Here is a 17836-nt window from a genome sequence, read left to right on the forward strand (position 1 = left end):
AGACAGTATTGAATAATCAGGTGGTTGAGATACATTTTATTAGTAAAAATTATTTACTTCATTAGAAGAAAGATTATTAAATTTTTAAAATACTGGTTATTATTACTAGACCCATAAGTAAGTGTACTTTATTGAATTACTTAGATTATTAATACAAAATAGACCTTTTTAACTAGTACCATTTTTTTTTTTTCTTTTTTATTCAGACAAATGAATGGCCTTTGGAAAGTTTTTGTGAAGAACTTTGCAATGACCTTTTTAATCCATCCTGGGAGGTAAGATTTCTTCATTACAGTTTCTATCAGCTCTGTTTTTTGTCCTAATGAAGGGAACAATGTCAAGAACTGTGTACTTTGTTGAGGTCCCTATTCTTCCTCTATGTTCCTCTCATGACTCAGAGCACATCATACCACAGGGGAGCTAAGTAGAAAACTTTGGACTGTTTTTCACCATTCATATCCTTTTCATTATATTCTGTAGTGAATCGTTTATTTCTGTTTATTCTTTCAGCTATAACGTAAAGGCTTACAAATCTTTCTCAGATAGTAAAAATTGCTTCCTTTCATTTGGAAGTGAATAATTTGGATTGATCAATCACTATAGTTTTCCAAACCAGTTTTTTAGACTCAGAAATCTTTAGAGAAAATCTTTAATGGATTCTAAAATGTATAAGAGATGGAAGACTGAAGCTCCTCTGGTTGAAGTTGAGGGCCAGTAATCCTAGCACTCTGGGAGGCCAAAGTGGGTGGATTGCCTGAGCTCATGGGTTTGAGAGCAGCCTGAGCAAGAGCAAAACCATGTCTCTAAAAATAGCCGGGTATTGGGGTGGGCCACTTCTATTCCCAGTTACTTGGGAAGCTGAGGCAAGAGAATCATTTGAGCCCGAGATTCTAAGGTTGCTGTGAGTTGTGACACCATGGCACTCTACTGAGGGTGACAAAATGAGACTCTGTCTCAAAAAAGTAAATAAAGAGGCTTGGCGCCTGTGGCTGAAGCGGCTAAGGTGCCAGCCACATACACCTAAGGTGGTGGGTTTGAATCCAGCCCGGGCCTGCCAAACAACAATAATGGCTGCAACCAAAAAAATAGCTGGGCGTTGTGGTGGGCGCCCATAGTCCCAGATACTTGGGAGGCTGAGGCAGGACACTCGCTTGAGCCCAGGAGTTTGAGGTTGCTGTGAGCAGTGAAGCCATGGCACTCTACCCAGGGGGACAGCTTGAGGCTCTGTCTCAAAAATAAATAAATAAATAAATAAAAAGAAGTAGTACATCAAGGAACAGAGAGGCTGCTAAAAGACATTCTATCTAAAGCAGCAATTCTCAACCTGTGGGTCGCGACCCCTTTTTAACAATGAAAATACATCCCGGCATTAGGAAGGTTGAGACCCACTGATAAAGCAATGTTTTCTAAATTACCCAAAGGAAAACTGAAGGGGGACAGAATGGTTTGAGACTACCGGCCCTCAACTTCAACCAGAGGAGCTTCAATCTACCATCTCTCACACAAAGGAACCAGTCCAAAGTTTTCTACTTAGGTCAGTGATATGATGTGCCCTGAGTGACACTTAAGTGCTAAGTGTCAAAAGAAGGTAATTGAAATGAAATGTCTCATAACTAATACTTCACTGTGGCTGTGGCATAAATAACCTTTCTTAGAGAAGATGAGAATACTTTCTGCATTGTCATCTGGAAGGGAAAAAACAAGCCATTGACACTGTACTCAGTTTATTCAAGACCCAGTTTAAGTTAAGACTTGAGTAACTTTAGAGAGAAGTACATTAGCCACTACGTCCGGCCTTATGTACTCCCTAGCCACTTAATCACTGGTAGCTTTGGAGCTTTGTCTTTTGTTTTTCTTTTCCTTCCTTTTTGGATGCAGGTCTCATTTTCCATGAGCTAGAATGCAGTGGTATTATCATTGTTCATTGCACCCTCAAACTCCTGGCTCAAGTGATTCTCCTATTGCAACCTCCCGAATAGCTGGAACTTAGAGACGTGTGTCACCCCAAACCTGGCTAATATTCTTTTTTTTTTTTTTTAAGAGACAGAGTCTCAGTTTATTGCCCTTGGTAGAGTGCTGTGACGTCACAGCTCACAGCAACCACCAAATCCTGGGCTTAGGTGATTCTCTTGCCTTAGCCTCCTCAGTAGCTGGGATTACAAAAGGCACCCACCACAACGCCTGGCTATTTTTTTTATTACAGTTTGGCCGGGGCTGGGTTCAAAGCTACTGCCCTCGGTAAATGGGGCTGGCGCCCCACTCACTGAGCCACTGGTGCTGTCCACCTGACTAATTTTTTAAACATATTTTGTAGAGACGAGACTCTCAATATTGCCTGGATTAGTCTCAAATTCCTGGCTTTAAGCAGTCCTTTCTTTGGCCTCCTAAGTGGTAGGATTATAGGTGCAAAACCCCACACCTGGCCTGTTTTTTCTTTGGAGAGACACAGGTCTTGCCACATCTTCATAGTTGGAGTACAGTGGCTATTTATAGGTACAATTGTAGCACACTACAGACTTGAACTCTTGGCTCAAGTGATCCTCAGCCTCCTAGGTAGCTGGGACCAAAGGCAAATGCCACTGTGCTGGGCTGGAGCTTAGTGTTTTGTTTTTTTTTTTTTTTTTTGGAGACAGAGCCTCAAGCTGTCCCCTTGGCTAGAGTGCGGTGGCATAGCTCACAGCAACCTCCAACTCCCAGGCTCAAGTGAGTCTCCTGCCTCTGCCTCCCGAGTTGCTGGGACCATAGGTGCCCACCCCAATGCCTGGCTATTTTTTTTCTGTTTGTAGCCATCATTGTTGTTTGGCGGGCCCAGGCTGGATTCAAACCCGCCACCTTAGGTGTATGTGGCTGGCACCTTAGCCACTTAAGCCATAGGCGCTGAGCCTGGAACTTAGTTTTTATGTATATTTCTAAAATACTGTTCTTGGAGCTATAAAGAACAGCATGTGATACTTTTCTTTCCTCTCTTGCTGTCAGTAGTGAATGCAGCTGGAGGGAAGGGGAGTGACAACCATGTAGATTTATAGCAAAAAGATTTTAGAATAGCTACATTCTTGTTTGATTTTTAAAAATTTAGTGTAACAAAAAACTTAATGTTAGAATTAATATACTGTATATATTTCTTCTTGGATAGTTAAGAAAAACACATTCTTTTAAAGTACCACTTAGTTTACTTTCTTAAAAATGTGGTGTCCTTTTTTCATATTGAGGAAAAGTTAAACTGGGTTTCTTAAAACCTATCTTAACTCTGACGTTTGTTTCTTGGTTCTTTTTAGGTTCGACATGGTGCAGGCACTGGACTTAGGGAAATTCTTAAAGCACATGGAAAAAGTGGTGGTAAAATGGGAGACAGCACTTTAGAAGAGGTAAGTGTGTGGTTAGGCGTGGTGGCACAGGCCTGTAATCCCTTGAGAAGTGAGAGGATTGCTTAAGGACCATCCCAGGCAACATAGGAAGACCCTGTCTCTCTATAAAAAAGTTAAAAAAAGAAAAAAATACTAGCTAGGTGTAGTGGCACATACTTGTGTAATCGTAGCTATTTGGGAGGCTAGGAAGGAGAATCACTTGATCCCGGGAGTTGGAGGCGGCAGTGAGCTTTGAAACTTGCCATTGTACTCCAGCCTGGGTGATAGAGTGAGATCTTACCTCAAAAGGAAAGAAAGAAAGAAATGTGGAAAGGAAAATAGGAAAAAATAAGAATGGTATAAGTCTGTTTTATAGACAGGAAAAGTGAGTTCACTGGACAGATATTCATGGTCAGAAAAGTTGAGAGGAAAAACATGTAGGAGCAAAAGTATTTGAGCAGAATATAATGAATTGGAAAGTAGAGTAAAGTGAATCAGAGGCTAGTTGAGAGGTAGTGAGCATCATTATTGACGTAGCATGGAGATACTGGTAATAGGATAGATGGTACATATGTGACAGGTACACTTGATATGAGAGCAATTAAGTAATTAGTTTCTTTCTTTTCTTGAGATGGAAGTCTTGCTCTATCACCCAGGCAGGAATGCAGTGGTCCAGTTACACCTTACTGTAGCTTAACTCCTGGGCTCAAGCAATCCACCTACCTCAGCATCTCATAGCTGGGAGTATAAGTGCATCCTACCGTGTCCAGCTAAATTTTTTTTTTCTTTCTTTTTTTTTTGAGACGTGGTCTGACTATATTGCCCAGGCTGGCCTCAGAGTACTCAAGCATTTCTACCACCTCAGCCTACTGAGCTACTATATCTAATTTCTCTTGGAGTATGAGTGACATAATAATTTTGATAATAGTATATCTGAATTGAATTAATGATCAAAGGGATATGGGTAATATTTATTATTTTGGGCCTAAGGTTTCCCCCAGTCCCCAGTAAAAAGTGTCGTCTTTGTCAGTTTTTAAACATTGTATTTTAACAGATGATTCAGCAGCATCAAGAGTGGTTAGAAGATTTGGTTATTAGACTCCTTTGTGTTTTTGCCTTAGACAGATTTGGAGACTTTGTTTCTGATGAAGTAAGTATCACCTCAGGAAGACTTTGCCCAATCTTACTTCAAATTCTGCAATATAAATATTCACAAATATGAGTTTTCTTCTTTTCTCCTCTGTAGGTTGTGGCACCAGTTCGTGAAACTTGTGCTCAGACATTAGGTGTGGTTTTAAAACACATGAATGAAACAGGAGTTCATAAGACTGTGGATGTGCTGCTAAAATTACTTACACAAGAACAATGGGAAGTTAGACACGGTGGTCTGCTGGGAATAAAATATGCTTTGGCAGTCCGTCAGGTAAATACTTTAGGTTTTGAAGCATATATAGAAGTTTTTTTCCCTTTCAGTTTATTTTCATTGATTTTCCAAAAGGGACCTAGATCCTTTCATTGATTATTCAAAATAGAGAATCCAGTGCTTCAAGATTTGTCGTCTTGATACAGTGTTACAGAGCAGGGGTCCTCAAACTTTTTGAACAGGGGGCCAGTTCACTGTCCCTCAGACCATTGGAGGGTCGGACTGTGGGCCCCGGTACGAGTCGGCTGCTAAGTAGGACAGGCAGCGGTGGCAAAAACACCTGGTGAGCTAGATAAATGTCCTAGGCTGGCCGCAGTTTGAGGATGCCTGTTATAGAATAGGTGGCACTGGTAGGAATTTAAGTATAAATGAAAAGGTGGTCATATCATCTATTCTTTAAGGTCAAGGATTTTTTTCTCTTTAAACCTACATTGCTACAGTTAATTCCATGCTTTTTGTGTTTTGATTTAACTGTTTTTACTCATTTAAATATTGCATATGTGCACTGAGGGCTCTAAGGCATGGTGCTAAGTTAAGTAGTGTACGAATAGCAGAAGTAGACATGAAAGCTACCTTAGGAAACTTGTAGTAAATCTCAAAGAAAGGAACTTACATGGTCATTTACTTTGCACATTAGCTGTCAATGTTTTCTTCTTTTATCCTTCATAACAAGGCTTATAAAAAGAAAAGAATACATTTTCACATAGGGAAATGTATTCTGAAAACTTAGGTGCTATGCTCAAGGTCACAAAACGAGTTAGAGTTAGTACCAGAGCTAGAAACTAGATGACATGTCAGTCCAGTGTTAAATGTCATGCTTCATCTAGGATAAAAATACCTACATATGCATGTGGTCTTCTACTTAGCCTTTATGTTCTCTTTTTTTGAGACAGACTCTCATTATGTCACCTTTGGTAGAGTGCTGTGGCAGCACAGCTCACAGCAACCTCAAACTCCTGGGCTTCAGCAATTCTCCTGCCTCAGCCTTCCGAGTAGCTGGGAGTATAGGCACCCACCACAGTGCCCACCCATTTTTTGGTTTCAGTTGTCGTCGTCGTTGTTTAGTAGGCCCTGGACCGGGCTCAAACCCACCACCTTCAGTGTATGTGGCTGGCGCCCTACTCACTGAGCTACGGGCGCCGAGTCCATTTATGTTCTCTTAATAGGCTGTTGAAAACTCTGATATGTTGCTTCTCATGTTCTGCCTAGGAATTTGGTTCCTATGGACCAAATACGTATTTGATTTATAATGTTGAAGTCTTTTATTAAACTGAAAGTGTTATATAATCTGTGTGTGTGTGTGTGTTATATATCTCATAATTTTTGTGGGAAAATTAATTCAGAATTCCAATGGGATGCCAGTAAAACATCTCCTTTTCCCTTTCTCCTCTCTGTGTGTTCCCCATCACAGACCTGGTAACAAAATTAGGGACTTCCACAAACAGTTGCCTTGACCCTGAGGGTAATGGTGTCAGTAGAGTATGAGTATTGAGGGGAAAGAAGAGTTATGAAAGGGGACATTATGAATGAGGAACTAGAGAGAGATCAAAACTAAGCCTTTTCTTACTGTTTAATTTCCACAGTGCTTTCCAGACTGGACTCTGGACAAACATTGTCAGAGTTTACCTTATTTTACTATCCATTATGCATTGTGACTACTTAATGCCTTATCTCCTATGCAGGGGTCCTCAAACTTTTTAAACAGGGGGCCAGTTCATTGTCCCCCAGACTGTTGGAGGGCCAGACTGTGGGCCCAGGGATGAGTCGGCTGCTAAGCAGGATAGGCAGCAGTGGCAAAAATACCCGGTGGGCCAGATAAATGTCCTTGGTGGGCCGCAGTTTGAGGACACCTGTCCTAATGCTTTTTTTGCAAGGAGTGGGGGGGAGATACAGTCTTACTTTGTTGCCCTGGGTAGAGTGCTATGGCATCATAGCTCACAGCAACCTCAAAATCTAGGGCTCAAGTGATCCTCCTGACTAGCTGGGACTACAGGCGCCCACCACAACACCCAGCTATATTTCGAGATGGGGTCTTGTTCTTGCCCAGACTGGTCTTGAACTTGTGAGCTCAAGCAATCCATCTGTCTTGGCCTCCCAGAGTGCTAGGATTATAGGTGTGACCCACTGTGCCCTGCTGATGTGATTCTTTTTTAATAAATACAGTCATGATGTTTTGGTCAACATTGGACCACCATAAATGATGGTGGTCTTATAAAATTAATACAGTATTTTTACTGTACTTCTATGTTTAGTATACAAATACCATTGTATCACAGTTGCTTACAGAATTCAGTAAAGTAACAAGCTTTATGGATTCATAACCTAGGAGTAGGTTATTGGTAACCCATTGCTGTATTGGTATTCTTATGTAATCTAGGGTTGTGTAAGTATGGTGATCACCTAATGATACATTTCTCAGAATGTATGCCCGCCATTGAACATGTGTGACTGTAAATATTGGAATTTGTGCTGTCATATGGCAGACTTAATTTAAAAATGTTTAAGCACAATAATTGTACTATAGAAAATTAATATATTTTCATGTACTGTTTTACAGGATGTAATTAACACTTTATTGCCTAAAGTTTTAACTAGAATAATTGAGGGACTCCAGGACCTCGATGATGATGTCAGAGCTGTTGCTGCAGCATCATTAGTGCCTGTAGTAGAAAGCCTTGTGTATCTTCAGACACAAGAGGTAAGTTAAATATTTTTTACATGTTCTTCCTATAGAGCTTGTATATGTTTTAAATGTAGAATTTTTGGAAATACATTGAGCCTTTTTCTCCTCTCTCATTCTCAGTTGTCTTTCAACAGACAGCCCTCTGATGCATGTAATTGTGATTACATATTATCCTTGGGAAGAGTGAATTGTGTTCATTTATCTACTTTTCCTTTATGTACACAATATATGGGGAATGTCCTTGAGAAGAAAACAGCCATTTCTTTATTTTACTACTGGTTTTTAGATATATGGGATTTTTGTTTACTTATTTTTTATTTTTTTTCATTGCAGTTTTTGGCTGGGGCTGGGTTTGAACCCACCACCTCCAGTATATGGGGCCAGCGCCCTACTCTTTGAGCCACAGGTGCTGCCCGGGATTTTGTTTATTTTAATTTAAGTTTTTTTTTTTTTTTTTTTTTTTTTTTTTTTTTTTTTTTGAGACAGAGCCTCAAGCTATCCCCCTGGGTAGAGTGCCATGGCTTCACGCTCACAGCAACCTCCAACTCCTGGGCTCAAGCGAGTTGCCTGCCTCAGCCTCCCAAGTAGCTGGGACTACAGGCGCCCGCCACAATGCCTGGCCATTTTTTGGTTGCAGCCCTTGTAGTTTGGCGGGCCTGGGCTGGGGATTCGAACCCACCACCTTAGGTGTATGTGGCTGGCGCCTTAGCCGCTTGAGCCACAGGTGCCGAGCCTTTAATTTAAGTTTTTGACTTTGGTTTTTTGATCAGATCTTCTTCTTTTGGAGCAACTCTTAAGATCTAGCTAACTTTCCATTTATTATCAAAATCAGAACATAAAGTGGAAAGTACAGCAAGTAGTATTTTTTTTTTTTAAGACAGTCTCCCGCCATTGCCCTGTGTGGAGTGCGATGACATCATAGCTCACAGCAACCTCCAACTTGGGCTCAAGTGATCCTCTCGCCTCAGTTTTTGTGTTTTTAGTAGAGATGGGGTCTTACTTTTTTGCTCAGGCTGGTCTCGAACTCGTGAGCTCAAGCAGTCTACCTGTCTTGGCCTCTCAGAGTGCTAGGATTATAGGCATGAGCCAACATGCCCAGCCTCACAGGCAGTATTTTTAGAGTTCAGAAACTAAATTTGTCTTTTTATGATGATTAGTACTATTTTAAATGGACTAAAATTGCCTTACATAGAGAGGCATATCTTGTGTCTCTAGTATTATTTTCAAAGTTTAGTTTTTTACATAAATAGGCTGACTATTGGCTTATTTATTTTGTGAAAAATTTTTTTCCATTCTGAGCCTGGTTAGGGAGGGAAGCACTAAAGTAGAATTGAATAGCACTAAAAAAGAGGGTGCAAAGTTGTTAAAGGCAAATACTGTCTTTTGATTAAAACTGGAATTGTCCAAGGTCATTGGAATTATGTGTGTTGTTGAATCAGTAGTGACCCTTGGGATGCAATTAGGCAGGGCTTGTGAATATTTTGCATAAAATTGGTAACTGTTTTCTTGAAAACTGATCTTATAGGTACCCTTCATTATAAATACATTATGGGATGCTCTTCTGGAACTAGATGATTTAACAGCTTCAACAAATAGTATTATGACTCTTCTTTCATCCTTGTTAACTTATCCTCAGGTCCAACGATGCAGGTAAATATTTCTGATTAGTGGAAGAGAGTAAAAAGCATATCTTTCCAGATAATTAAGCCTAAATAGACAGTGTTTTAGCACCTTTAAGAATATTGTAAATTGGGATTGCTAAAGAGTACTGTTTTCAAGAGGCCTTTTCTTTTTCATCTTCTCTAGTCACTAGCACATTTGGGGTAGGAGCTTATAAGCAGCATTTTCCTTATCCTTTGGTTACTTTACCTTATATAATTCATTATCCTATTCATTCTGTAATAGTTTACTTTATAAATAGTCATTGTATATTATTTCCAGCTCTACCCCAGAATGTAGGATTTTAGCCTTGTCTCATAACATTCTTTGTAATGTTCATTTCTTCAACACTTGTTCTTGATTTTACTAATGCATCAGAAAGGGAACACATAATAATGTAGCATAATGCTCAAAGGCAGAGATCAGTTGAAGCCAAAAACGTACACCAAAAATTTTGTCACTGATTTTCCTATCCTGGTATTTGTAGCGAAGTTCAGCTAATTAATGTATTCACTGTCTTTTAGACCAGTGGTTCTGAACCTGTGGGTCATGACCCTTTGTTTAAGGTGACCAGATTTTAACATTGGTAAAGTGGGACACCATTGACGGGGGAGGGGGGGCTGTTCTTAATTAAAAATTTGGTCTATATGGAGCAACAAAAATTTTCATAGCACGCAAAAATAGTATTGTAATATATATATTTTTAATTTCAACATAAGTACAATTTACAAATATAATACATAAAAAAAAATTATGTATAGGGCAGCGCCTATGGCTCAAAGGAGTAGGGTGCCCTCTACATGGGTGACCTTGCCCAGGAGGGGAGTAGGGAGGAGTTTACATTAGCCTTTTCATTTCCAAATGAAGTTACATTAACCTCTTCATTCCCAAATGGAGTTACATTAACCTTTTCAGCAGCTCAAAACTTTATATTCCTTTCCTGTTGTCCCACCATTCCCTAGCTTGTTGTGTATTCTTTCCAAAAATCAGGACTTTTTTAAAACACCACAGGACAAATTGTTAAAAAGCAGGACGTCTGGTCACCTTACCTTTGTTCTATTTGCAACAATGCAGCAATTAGGAAAGTTGAGAACCACTATTTTAGACAGACAGTTGAATAATTTTACATTCTTAGAGAAGAAAAAATTATGTAATTTTTAAAAATTCAGGCTTGGCACCTGTGGCTCAAGTGGCTAAGGCGCCAGCCACATACACCAAAGGTGGTGGGTTGGAATCCAGCCCGGACCCGCCAAAACAACAATGATGTCTGCAACCAAAAAATAGCCGAGTGTTGTGGCCGGCGCCTGTAGTCCCAGCTGCTTGGGAGGCTGGTGCAGGAGACTCGCTTGAGCCCAGGAGTTGGAGGTTGCTGTGAGCTGTGAAGCCATAGCACTATACCCAGGGGCATAGCTCGAGGCTCTGTCTCAAAAAAAATAAATAAATAAATAAAAATTCACAGGTGAGAAAATTAATGTTCTTGTGTAGTGAGGACATTCAGTGAGTGTTCATATGATTATGATTATAAATGATTTTTGGCTCCACAAGTGAGGTATTTCCCATGAAAACCATAGATACATGAAAAGCAAGTAGAGATTGCTTTAAATAATGTTGACCTACACAGGTTGTGCTTTAATATAATTTTAGGTTAGTAGACAGCTGCCTGTAAGCAGGCATAGCATAGCAAAATAAGTGCCCATAAAAGCAAAATGGAAGTGGTAGAGCACATAACGGGTTTCCATATTTTCTGATGTTTCTATGATTAATGAAAGCTGTACAAATTAAATGAGTTAATCTACTTGAAAGCCTTCTATAAGCTGCAGAAGGTAGGGGTTTTTACTTACTGTAAATCAGGGGGTGGCAAATTTTTTCTTTGAAGTCCCAAATAGTGAACATTTTTGCTTTGTGAGACTGTCAAAACTACTGTCACTGTAGGGTGAAAACACCTATAGATAATATGTAATGAATGTGCCTGTGTTGCAATAAAACTTTTTTTTTATAAATGGGTAGAGTGAATTTGACCTATTGGCCTTAGAGGTTATTAGAAAAAGTAGATATAAGAAAATGGTTGGGTGTGGTGGCTCACACCTGTTGTAATGCCTAGCACTCTAGGAGGCTGAAGTGGGTGGATTGCTTAAACTCAAGAGTTCCAGGCTCGGCGCCTGTGGCTCAAGTGGCTAAGGTGCCAGTCACCTACACCCAAGGTGGCGGGTTCGAATCCGGCCCGGCCTGCCAAACAGCAATGATGGCTGCAACAAAAAAATAGCTGGGCGTTGTGGCGGGCGCCTGTGGTCCCAGCTACTTGGGAGGCTAAGGCAGGAGACTCACTTGAGCCCTGGAGTTGGAGGTTGCTGTGAGCTGAGATGCCACGGCACTCTACCCAGGGGGACAGCTTGAGGCTCCTGTCTCAAAAAAAAACTCAAGAGTTCCTAGACCAGCCTGAGCAAAAGCGAGACTCTGTCTCTCAAGTTAAGCAAGAGTTGTGGCAGGTGTCTGTAGTTCCAGCTATGTGGGAGGCTAAGTTAAGAGAATCACTTTAGTGCACTAATTTGAGATTGCTGTGAGGTATGACGCCACAGCACTCTACTGAGGATAGCAAAGTGAGATTTTGTCTGGGGGGAGAAAAAGATATAAGAAAATGAAAGAGTGTAGTTGAAAATTCTGTTAATTCAATGTGAAATAATATAAATTTCCATCCTTTTTTGTTTCAAAATTGCCTTCTTAGAAAATTTGCTTCATATGTAGTGACATTTAGTAAATACTTTCCAGCTCATGTAAGAAGTGCAGCATGTCATTTGGAGCGTGAACAATTACACTATTAACAAGACCTTGTTACAGTGCTTTTTTGTATTTTGAGTCTCTCTTATGTCTGTGTGTGCATGTGTTTAAATCAGAATTTTATAAGTAAATTTAGTAAATGTGCATATAAGTGTAAGAAGTAATGTTCATATAAACTTGCAAGTAGGTAAAATAGTGTTACTACATAGGCCTCCTGAAAAGGAACCACAAAAGACAAATAGTTACTTTGGCATATTCTTTTTTGTTCATGCCTTTTTCTACAGAGGCATATATTTCAAATGCTAGTTACCAATCATTTTCTAATTCCAGGTAACTTTTATAAATGACTCCTAATGATGACAGGAATCCTGTTGTCTAAGTTAGCCTAGACTTGGCTTTGCTTGCTTCCCCATTTAAAATCCATAATCTGTGAGAAGGAAGAAATTTGAGTTTTCCTAATTTATAGTACTAACTAAATGAGGAAAGTAAATTTCAAATATCATACCACCTCTTGCTGATTTGATAATGTGTCAGGGATGATCCCAAAAGAGGATGGAAGTTATATGCATCTGCTCTTTGGATTTAGCCATGGGAAAGGAGTAAGGATTAGTAATTTTGATTGTATAGGCATCCTGCCAGCTAAGATACATGTCCCATTTTCTTGAGTAAGAATAATTACAAGGGAAGTTATTTTGGAAAGTTCTAACTTGATAAGGGTAATACATGGCATTAATGCCATAGAAGAACCTAATGTTAGTACTTCTACCCTTCTTTTTGACTGCATTTGCTTGGTTCTTTTGGTGCTCTAATAATAGTTTTGAGTGACAGTTAAATAAATGTTCATATGAAAATTGTATTATCTTTTTAGAATTTATTCATCAAAAAGTCACTTGTCAGCATCACTAGGTCCATGTGAGAATGATATTTAGATAATGTATGTACAGAGTTTCAACCAAGAATAAGTAAGACTAATTTGTGTCTTCTTTATTAGTATTCAACAGTCACTCACGGTTTTAGTTCCACGTGTCTGGCCTTTTTTGCATCACACTATATCATCAGTTCGAAGAGCAGCATTGGAAACTCTGTTTACATTACTATCAACACAGGACCAGGTAAGAACTAATGACTACTGTACAGCAATCTTGAAACTTACATAAATTAATTCTATAAAACAAACCCAGCCATTAGCTTATTCTTGCTACATATTCAAAGATCAGGAGAATTCTGGGCCTACTAGAAGTGGTATGGTAACCGTGTAAACACATATCATCACCATGAGGGCAGAAATATTTTAATATTTTGTTCTTGGTTGTATTCTTGGAATAGTACTTAAAACATAGGAGGTGCTCAGTAAATTTTTGTCAAATTAGTGATTAATTGATCAGTCTCTTCCTATTGGAGACCTTAATCAGTGTTTGCTTGCTCTTTTTCTGGATGATTGACTATTGGGTGGTTGTCAGAACCCGTCCCCGGTTAGGAGGCTACATTTGAAGCTCTGAAAGGTAGCTCTAAAAGACTGACCATGGAATTCCCAGGCTCTTGGTTGTTCTTTAAAAATGATTCAATCTGCCTCGGCGCCTATAGCTCAACCGGCTAAGGCGCCAGCCACGTACACCTAAGGTGGCGGGTTCGAATCCCCAGCCCGGACCCGCCAAAACAACAATGACGGCTGCAACCAAAAAAAAAAAAAAAAAATAGCCGGGCGTTGTGGCGGGCGCCTGTAGTCCCAGCTACTTGGGAGGCTGAGGCAGGAGACTTGCTTGAGCCCAGGAGTTGGAGGTTGCTGTGAGCTGTAATGCCACGGCACTCTACCCAGGGGGACAGCTTGAGGATCTGTCTCAAAAAAAAAAAAAAGATTCAATCTTAAGAGCATACTATTTCCAAGGAAAGTGTACTTGAGGAGTTACACATTGTAATATCTATAGAGAGCATTCAGGTAATATCAGTGTGTGAATGGAGCCTATAGTGAGCTTAGGAGTCCTTGCCCTGTTCATTGGGAAAAGCATCACAGTCCTATTTTTTAAATAACCTTAGAGGCCAAACAAAAATACTTAAAATTTAGGAAAATATCAGTAAGAACTCCATTTTTCTGGCATGCTTTTATACATAGGTACTACACTTTAGGCCAGTCATATTTAAAAAACAGTGGTTAATATTTTAAAAGAATAGATTATTGCATGAATAAATGCCTCTTTTATGTTTACTAACTGTGTCTTTCCATGTGAATTAGGAATACTCCATGTAGACTTGCTTTAATCTAAAGCATGGTATTTAATCATATTGTAACTTTTGTGAATACAAAATCTATAAATTTTGTTCTGCATTATCCTTTTGGTTTTGTCTAATCAGAATCTTGTCTGAGAAACAACTTTCAGGTCTGTTTTATAATTCTCAGTTAATGAGGCATGGGTCGTTCTTAATTTTCTTTCTTTTTTTTAATTAAGTCATTTGTACATAGATCATGAATACATTTATGCCATCATGGGATTCAATGTGTTGATTATTTGTACAAATTGGAGTGCTTACATTCCTACTAATCAACATAGCCTTTGCGTGTTTTTGATGGTCTTAAATTCACTTTATGTAGATCCTTTGAAGTATCAAAGAGCAGTTTACAGAAAAATTGAGGGAAAAGTACAGTTCTTATCCTTGTTTGCGGGTTTTTTTTGGCCAGGGCCAGGTTTGAACCGGCCACCTCCAGTATATGGGGCCGGCGCCCTAGTCCGTTGAGCCACAGGCACCACCCCAGTTCTTACTCTTTTATATTCCTCCCACAATCCATAAACAGTTTCACTTACTATTAACTCCTTGTATTAGTGTGGCACATTTGTTATAATTGATGAGCCAATTTATTTTTAACTAAAGTTCATATTTCATGTTAGGGTTCACCCTTTGTGTTGTAGAATCTATAGCTTTTGACAAATAGTAATGATGTATACCCAGCATTACATAGTATCATACTGAGTAGTTTCACTACTTTAAAAATGCCTTATGTTCTTTCCCTCTCTTTGAACCCTTGGCAACCACTGATCTTTTTACTGTCTCCCTAGTTTTACTTTTTCCAGAATGTTATATAGTTGGGATCATGGTATGTATTCTTTTCAGTTTGGCTTCTTTCACTAAGTAATATGAAATTAAGTTTTTGCTATGTCTTTTTTTGGCTTGACAGCGCATTTCTTTTATTTTATTTTTTGGCCGGGGCCGGGTTTGAACCTGCCTCCTCTGGTGTATGGGGCTGGTGCCCTACTTCTTAAGCCACAGGCGCCACCCAGATCACAGTTCATTTATCTATTTACCTATTGAAGGATATCTTGGGGGCTTCCAGTTTTTGTCAGTTACGAGAAAACTTGATATAAACATTCATGCACAGGTTTTTGTGTGGGCATAAATTGTCATCTCACTTGGTTAAATATCAAGGAGCACAATTACTGGATCATGTGGTAAGAGTATATTGAATTTTATAAAAAACTAATAAATTGTCTTCCAAAGTGGCTATTCCATTTTACATTTTCTCTAGCAATGAGTGAAAGTTCCTCTTGCTCCTAGCCAGCACTTGTTATCAATGTTTTGGATTTTAATAGGTGTATTCCCCAGTAGCTAGAACTATAGGCACCGGCCACAATGCCTGGCTACTTTTTCTATTTTTAGTAGAGACTCTTGCTCAATCTGTTCTCGAATTCTGGAGCTAAAGGGATACATCCACCTTGGCTTCCTAGAGTGCTAGGATCACAGGCGTGAGTCACCACACCTGGCTCTGCAGGCTGTTTTTAACTTACTTTTGTTGCTTTTTATTACTTTATATTTTACATGACTAGAAAATAATCAATGTAAACTAATTTTCCAAATAATTGAAACATACTTTCTGCCACCAAAAAGTTAATCATCAAAATCATTGACACAGTAGATCATCATTGTAATGTAGATTATTTGTTGGTTGTTACTTTTTATACTGTGCTTATTATAGTATACTGTGGGAATATTGAGATGCGTAAGAGTCACTGCTCTCAGTAATTGAATTGTTCTTTTTCAATTGCCTTTTCCTAGTTTTTTCTTCGTAGCTATCAATTGTGACCTCTCACTTTTGTTAATCTTACAAGGTAGTATCTTCTCCCATGTTTTACAGTTTTTAGGTTAGGTAAGATTCCCAAGATTATTATAAATTGCCTTCTAATTTTTTAGCCCCTTTGTGATTATTAATATTAACTATTAAAATTTTATGGTTGAAAAACATTTCTGTATTCTTTGATGTTGATTTTCATTTCCAGGGGCTGGGTTTTTTGTTACTGTTTTTTGTCTTTTGTCTTTGCCCACTTGTAAATAAAGGCATTGGCACTAGCATATATAAAGAATCAATGTCTACTTCCAACACCAGAACTCCATTTTTCTTTGGATGTAATTTGTGGCATGTTAGCCATCACTTAAGCATAGCCCCTCAATGTTTGTTAAATAAATTAATGTGAAATTGCATACGAGGTGTTCTGGGAAATAAACCCTACATTTTTCTTACTTTGGAACAGATTATAGTAGGAGTGTGATAAGACTATTACATGATGAGTTTAATAACTTCTGCAGGATCAAATAATAGAAGACCAGAATATATGAAGTGTTAGGAAGCCATAGGCTAGACCAGGCGTCCTCAGACTACAGCCCGCCAGCCACATGCGGCCCTCCAAGGACATTTATCCGGCCTGCCGGGTGTTTTTGCTGCTGCTGCCTGTCCTGCTTAGGAACCAATTTGTCCCAGGGCCCACAGTCCAGCCCTCCAGCGGTCTGAGGGACAGTGAACTGGTCTGCTGATTAAAAAGTTTGAAGACTCCTGGCCACTAGACTGAGCTGAAAAGAAAGGAGAGTTAGGATGGTGTGGTTAAAAAAAACTATTAATTTCTTCACCTCTTCCGGAATCATATCTAGTATCTTTGATATGTACTTTTACATATATCTCATAAAAATATGTCAATTTTGAATTAGGCAAGTATACATAATATATTTAAACACAAGGGCTTTTCCAGTCTATTCCTTTTAGACTTCTAAATACATCTTGCTTTCATATTTTCCTTCTAGTTATTCAAATGTGTTCATGTTCCCTTTTGCAGGAGTCTTTTTTTTTTTTTTTAAACTTTATTTATTTATTTATTTTTTGTTGTTGGAGTTTGGCTGGGGCTGGGTTCAAACTAACCACCCTCAGTATATGGGGCTGACACCCTACTCACTGAGCTACAGGCACCATCCACAGGGGTCTTATTGTTTGTGTTTCCTACATCCTTTTCTGTTGGCTATTTATGCCTCTAATCTTTTTTCTCTTTTTCAAGATTTTTTTTGAAGACATTAGTGAAATTTCTCATTGTTTGTATCTAGGGTTTGTCTTTGGAGTATCTCTTTACTGAAAGTAATGCTGTCAATGAAACCTAATATTGATGTTATGGATCATTGTATGCTTTGTTTACTGCTTTGATCCATGCTGTTAAATATCCTTACCAATGAAGACTGCCTATGGCACTAATCACCTATCCTCAGTATGTTCTACTTTTGTGCTCCTTATAGCCTTTGCTATTTTTGTTTGATGTTTTCATTCTGTTTTTTTTAAATCATGGTATAAAAAGCCAGCCCTTTTAGAAAGCTTTTCTTATTACTACCACCTATTTTCTTCTTCTCTTTTGAAATTTTTTAAATAAAAGAGCAGGAAATTAATTTTTAAAAAATTGATATATTTCCATTATCAGTAATTGGCATTTTTTATAATTTTGTCTTATTTGCCTTAAGTTTTTTTAATTAAAAAAGTTACAATCCTGTCTTCTAATTTGACCATTTTCTTCCTTTTGTGTGTGTGTGTGTGTGTGTTTGAGACAGAGCCTCAAGTTGTCCCCCTGGGTAGAGTGCCATGGCATCACAGCTCACAGCAACCTCCAACTCCTGGGCTCAAGCAAGTCTCCTGCCTCAGCCTCCCAAGTAGCT

General features: G+C 38.9%; 1 protein-coding gene across 2 annotated transcripts in view; it reads left to right on the forward strand.

The window, feature by feature from the left end:
• BTAF1 (B-TFIID TATA-box binding protein associated factor 1) overlaps positions 1-17836 on the forward strand; it is a 103680-nt gene that overhangs the window by 34549 nt on the left and 51295 nt on the right. For both annotated transcript variants that reach the window (XM_003783699.3, XM_023509570.1), the window contains exons 8-14: positions 207-275; positions 3276-3365; positions 4399-4494; positions 4591-4767; positions 7325-7465; positions 8976-9100; positions 12876-12996. In XM_003783699.3, coding sequence (XP_003783747.1) covers positions 207-275; positions 3276-3365; positions 4399-4494; positions 4591-4767; positions 7325-7465; positions 8976-9100; positions 12876-12996 — 819 coding nt within the window. The remainder of the gene's footprint in view (positions 1-206; positions 276-3275; positions 3366-4398; positions 4495-4590; positions 4768-7324; positions 7466-8975; positions 9101-12875; positions 12997-17836) is intronic.

Source organism: Otolemur garnettii, unplaced genomic scaffold, assembly GCF_000181295.1.
Source record: "Otolemur garnettii isolate 467f Iridium unplaced genomic scaffold, OtoGar3 scaffold00008, whole genome shotgun sequence".
Lineage (NCBI taxonomy): Eukaryota > Metazoa > Chordata > Mammalia > Primates > Galagidae > Otolemur > Otolemur garnettii.